Source organism: Sphaeramia orbicularis, chromosome 11, assembly GCF_902148855.1.
Source record: "Sphaeramia orbicularis chromosome 11, fSphaOr1.1, whole genome shotgun sequence".
Lineage (NCBI taxonomy): Eukaryota > Metazoa > Chordata > Actinopteri > Kurtiformes > Apogonidae > Sphaeramia > Sphaeramia orbicularis.
This window is the reverse complement of record NC_043967.1, coordinates 17,974,331-17,980,330: the sequence shown is the minus strand read 5'-3', so window position 1 is coordinate 17,980,330 and position 6,000 is coordinate 17,974,331. Positions and strand designations below refer to the sequence as shown.

The window sequence follows — 6,000 nt, the reverse complement described above, 5'->3', positions numbered from 1 at the left end:
ATTTGGGTTATATTTACACTAATTTGATTTCTTAAAATACCTTAAACTTATATCACAATAAATATTCACTGCAATATGGATGCATGATGATGATGATGATGATGATGATGATGATGACGATGATGATGATGATGATGATGATGATTATTATTATTATTATTATTATTATTATTACCCTATTTCTGTAGCTTTACAAGGCTGTGTTGAAAACTTTGCTTTTTAATTTTATTCTTATTTATCGTATATAATGATTCTATAGTTATTTCTTTAATTGTTTACTGTAGGATGAAAAAACTTTAGGTTACCTAAAATTATGTATGTGTGTATATATCTAGTCTATGGTGTTTTTATATGAGGTAAAATATATATTCTCTATCTCTTGCTTGGTTGACGACATGTTTGACGACATATTGCACGTGGTAGTTTAAGACGAGTTTTATTTTGAAGAAGACACATTACCGGAAGTGTGGGTTCTGTGTGTGTTTTTGTATTGGAGGAATGAGAGGGACTCCCTTCAGCTGATCTGCTCAGTGGCTCTTCAGGGATGAACAGAGCATGAAGCAGTGTCTACATATGGACATACTGACACTTTGGAATGGACCCCAGCTCTTTGTGAAGGTAAGCCTTTCTGTTTATGTAACAGTGCTGTCTTTTATTTTATATTACCTCGTCATCTGCTGTCAAGTGTTTTACAGACATGCCTAAAATAAATATGCTGTCAGTGATAAATGAAGTGGTAACTATTCTTGTTGTAGGGTAACGTTATATTCCAGCTGCTGAAAATAAGCAGAACTGGTTGACGCTTGGAGTCATTTAACTTTTATTTCTCTAACACTTGTTGGCAGCAGGTCCAGTTTGGTGTGGTCCAGTGGACAGAACCAGGCTCCATTTAACAATAGCACACATTTACGCAGCTTTGACTCAGATATAAGGATGTGTGTCTGCATCAGTTACAATAAAAAGATAGATTTACAGAAATGTTCAGGTGCTCTTTTTAATTCCTCTCATACATCATACTTCATGCATCTTTGTCCTCATACCCAGTGTGTCCAGGTCGTGTGGATCGTGTCCTCGTATATTCTCCATCCACCTGAACTGGGCTGGGCGGGAGCGGTCACAGAAACTTAGAATAAAAATCGATATTTTAATGGAATCGGATGATCTATTCGAATGTGCTTGTATGCCGAATTTATCAGCACACCTTGTTCATTTATAATCTGTGTTAATGTGTGTTTGCCAGTGTGCGTCTTTGCGCTTTTGAGGAAGCCTTTTGTAATGTGTACAGTTTTCAAATGGACTTTTGCGCTGTTCTCAGTAGTCATCTGTTGCCGAGCAACACACATTAAAACTGTATGTCCGTCTGTGCTCTGTTAATATGACCCTCCTCTGATCTTTTCTGTGTCACGGACAGACTGAATGATCACGTAAAACCTGAGATCTCGGTTTATTTCAAAAGCCTGTCCTGTTGTTTACTGATTCACCTCCTGAATAGAAATTAGCGTATGAAATCCCTGCTGGCTGCTGTGACGCCACATGTGCAAATGGGCTGCTAACCACCCTGCTGTTTTATTTCTCATTCACCTCCTACTGCCAGAATAATGTGAGGATGTGTAGTCCACAGGGTGAGGGGCTTTATTCACTTGTTGGGTGCTTGGTTTGTGTTAATCAAAGCAGTGCTGGGTGTTTGTGTGCTCTCACTCATTATGCATATTGTCTTGACCCCCTCAGGCTCATGCTGCAGTCTCCAGGGAATAACAGCAGCCTGGTGAATATTTGGTGACGACTTCTCCTGCATCTCTGAGCATCAAGATGGGGAATGGATTATCAGATCATCATGCTGTCTTCCCCTGCCTCCCATCTTTCCAGGCACTCCACATTGTCATTCTGGGATTGGACTGTGCAGGGAAGACCACCGTTTTGTACCGGCTACGATTCAATGAGTTTGTGAACACTGTCCCAACAAAAGGCTTTAACACAGAGAAGATTAAAGTGTCTCTTGGAAACAGCCGGCGGACAGCGTCCTTTCACTTCTGGGACGTAGGTGGTCAGGAGAAGCTGCGGCCTCTGTGGCGCTCCTACACCCGCTGTGCGGATGGCATTGTGTTCGTGGTGGACTCTGTGGACGCTGAGCGCATCGAGGAGGCCAAAACAGAGCTGCACAAGATCACAAGGCTGGCAGAGAACCAGGGTGTGCCTGTGCTGGTGGTAGCCAACAAACAGGACCTGAGGAACTCACTCAGCTTGGCCGAAATGGAGAGCATGCTGGCTCTGGGTGAGCTCAGTGTATCCACACCCTGGCACCTCCAGCCGGCCTGTGCTATCATTGGTGAGGGACTGCAGGAAGGACTGGAGAAACTTCATGCCATGATCATGAAGAGGAGGAAGACCATGCGGCAACAGAAGAAGAAGAGATGATGTTACAGTGGGAACTATCAAATGTGAGCTGGATATGAGAACTATCGTGAGCTGCGTACAATCTGCTGGTCTACTGTGTTTGCTATGAAAGACACACGATCCCTGTCAGTCATTCAGCAGCCGTTTGAAGTCTGATTGGCTGATTGTGATTCTAACAGCGGAACTGTTTGTTCAGGTCAGCGGTGCTGGGCTCTCACAGAGGAGCGCTACATTGATTTTGTCACACAGACTTTAGATTGACAACCCTGTCAGCAACATGCGACACTAAAGTCATTCTGAAAGAAGTACAGTATCACAATCTTATGAAGTTTACACTGAATTCTTAAACATAAGACTGTGGGCTCTGACTCTTTTCTTTATGTTCTCTGTTAAAATGTGTGCTGCTTCTCTGTTGAAAACAATCAGTTTTATATTTGTATTCTACCAAAGCTAGTGTTAAAGTCGCAGCAGTTTAGAGCAAATTGATCCAAGTTGCATATGTCCGTATAGTGACAGTATAGTGTTTGTAATCATGTTGCACAATGGGAGTTTGGTCTAGAAGTTTACATGAATGTCAATGATTCACCAGAGACAGGATGCACAATGACCTTCAAACACTGTTCAAAATGGAGACTGGTGTTGAAAAGTAGTGTTTTTGCTCCTTGTACTTTCTTTCCTGTGAGTAACTGGCCAGATATTGATAACAGGATGAGCCAAGATGTAAAGATCACAGCCACACTGAGGGAACAGAATGTTTTCTTCTGTCTAGACTGACAGTAGCTTCTAAGAACCAGCATGCAGTGTCTGGTAGGACCACACTAGGACCTCTGTTGGCATTGGCATTTACCTCCACTGTAGGTGTACCACTGTAATCTGCACCTACACCTACAGAAAGAATGGAAGTCAACCATATCATTAAAACTAATCTGAATTTGGTTGAACACATATTCCCTTCTTGTCCCAAATACTGGATACCATGTAATGTCATTATTGCTAAACATGTTTTAAGCCACTTAGAGAAAGCTTGAATGTCTTTTTTTTTTTTTTGTAAAAGTGGGCAGAAATATCACAATATCCTACAGTGGGTGAACTGCAGCACCTGACAGGCTAACCACATGACTAGATCTGAAACAGTGACTAGCTGGTTCAGCTGGACCAATTATTCAGTATTACTGCCAGTACAGTGCTTTTTATGTTTTCCAATAATATTTTGGTTTTCCTCAAAATGTATTTTGTCAAGCCAAAGGTCTAGAATGTTATACGTTGTCTTTCATGCAGTTAAATTGATCAAAAGTGAAAATTTTAATCTGACATTGGATGCCAGTTTCATTACTTGGTGCTTCAGATGCATTTCACTCAGTACCAAAAACATACTTCTACTGAAAGCCAGCCTAATGCCTAGCTAACACATGTTTATGGTGTGGTGTAATTTTAAGTAGCATTTAGTCACTGGAACACAACTTAGGTACCACAAATAAACAGCAGCATTAGTTAGCTTCTTAGTTAATGTATGCTGCCTACTTGGTAGCTTATGTGATATGTTTTCAACAGTAGCTTGTGTTTAAGTTTGTTTTTTTTTTTTTGTTTTTTTTTTTTACAAATTTCATGCAGCTTTACCAAGAACTTGAAAAACACAAACGAAAGAAGGAAACTGCTTCATAAAGAATCTCTTTAAATGCTCCAAACACCACCCAGTTGTCATTTCTGACATCAGTTTCTGTTATTTCGGTCTCTCCCAGGGCTGTAAAGGTGAAAATCACTGGCAGAAAAAAGTCTTGACTTCCTAACTAACATGTAACTAACTCCCTGCAGATGTGTCTTGTGTAATCCTGTTGATCGACAGGCCCATTTGGCTCAGCAGGAATATTCGTGGGCTGCCTGTTGAGCATTGGTCCTCAGAGTCGGGCTGGTAGCAGAGCCAGCCTCACCTGCAGTACACATGACTGGCATGGTCAGCACGCCGCCGTCTCAAATGCACTTTATCGCTCCTTTTCTTGACATTCAAATGGACTTTAGAAGAACTGTGTATGATTCTGAATCTGGAAGAAATGAAATATTGCTTCAAAAGAAGCGTTTTACACACACATATATATTAGAAAATAGGCCTATGATGATAAGTTGGATACTGTCTCACCAGGTTTCACTCTCCCACTCTGTTTGGCAGGGTGTTTCTATTTATGTGTTTGATCCACTTTGTTCACCTGGAATAAAGCAAAAAAAGGACAATTTTGTAGCTGGTGTTTTGTGCCTTTATCTTATCAGTGGAGCTGCCAGCTTCAGACCAACGTCCACCAGGCCTTCTGCTCTGTGTCACCAAATCTAACTGAGTAAACAAGTGGAAAAGGGTTGAGTCAGTGAAGCTTTGTCAGAAATCAAGCCTCCTCTTCCTCTTCCTCCAGTAGACGAGAGCTAGAACTCCACAGTTTTCCCTGAACTTTGTGCTTTTAAACCTTTCAATGCATTCAACTTTTGGATTTGCATAACGGTGAATGTTCAAATGAAAGATATTGAGGGAAAAGCATAAGCAGCAGGCCTACATTAGCAGATAATCATATAATAAATGCAGAGGGACACACGCTGCTGTTACTTTTGTGTTTTGAAGTTTCACCTTGAAATGCTCAGCTTTGTGAGCAGTTTTTGGATGAAAACTGAATTCATTTACATACTCAAAAAATACATAACAATAAAGTTCAGTCTTGACGTTGATAGCAGTTCAACCTAAACTCTTCTAGTTCACGACCTAGTATTTTCTTATGATTCTCCCTGTAAGCAGAAAAAATCGACTTCACATTCTGAAAACATCTAGTGTGTGTTTTTGAAGTTACTATGGGACACAGCCATCTGTTTCCCAGTGTTTTCAGAGTTCATACTAAGCTTTTATCTAGCTCTACTGAAAACACAGAAGGTAGTTATCAATGTTCTCTGCTAATCCTTGGAAGAAGACCCCATTTTATTTTGTTAAATTACATTATCAAATGCTGATACAAATGGGAATAATAAATTAACATTCCAAATAAAATATGACAGTCAGTTTGGTTCATTTAAAGCAGAATTTAACTTTTAATATGTCATTTAGAGCAGGTTTGATATAACTAACAGCTATAAGAATTATATACTATTATTTTTTAAGAGTCTTGATAAACTCTGAAACTGTTGGGGGTGGGGAGAGAAAGTTTTGGCTCAGATTAGGTCTGTTCTGAGAACAATACCAGGCACAAACACATGAAGGCAGGAGATTGTGGAGGGAGGGGGAGGAGCACGTGAACCATTATGGACTCATTTCTTTATATGCACTTTTCCTTATTTGTGGGTTTTGGTGGTTTAACCATGTGGCACACACACACACACACACACTCACACACACACACGTCTTCCTGGACACCCAGCTGGGTATAATGGAGGTGAAAGTGGCACATACTGTAACTGTTATGGCAGTAATGAAATATGAGGGCAGACTGGCTTCTCAGCATGTGTTCCTAGATACAATGCCTATTCCAAGAACCTCAAAAAGAATTTCAAATAAAAAACTATTTATGCCAGTTTTTCTAAGCTTGCAGCTGTTGGAGCTAGGCAGAAGCACAGAGAACAAGAGAAACTGTAATAATT

General features: G+C 40.4%; 1 protein-coding gene across 1 annotated transcript; it reads left to right on the top strand.

Moving 5' to 3' along the window:
- Window positions 1-496: 496 nt before the first annotated feature.
- arl4ab (ADP-ribosylation factor-like 4ab) lies at window positions 497-4,620 on the top strand. The gene is made up of 2 exons (XM_030147523.1): window positions 497-618; window positions 1,729-4,620. The coding sequence occupies exon 2, from the start codon at window positions 1,810-1,812 to the stop codon at window positions 2,413-2,415; it is 606 nt and encodes a 201-aa protein (XP_030003383.1). The 5' UTR covers window positions 497-618; window positions 1,729-1,809; the 3' UTR covers window positions 2,416-4,620.
- Window positions 4,621-6,000: the final 1,380 nt, after the last annotated feature.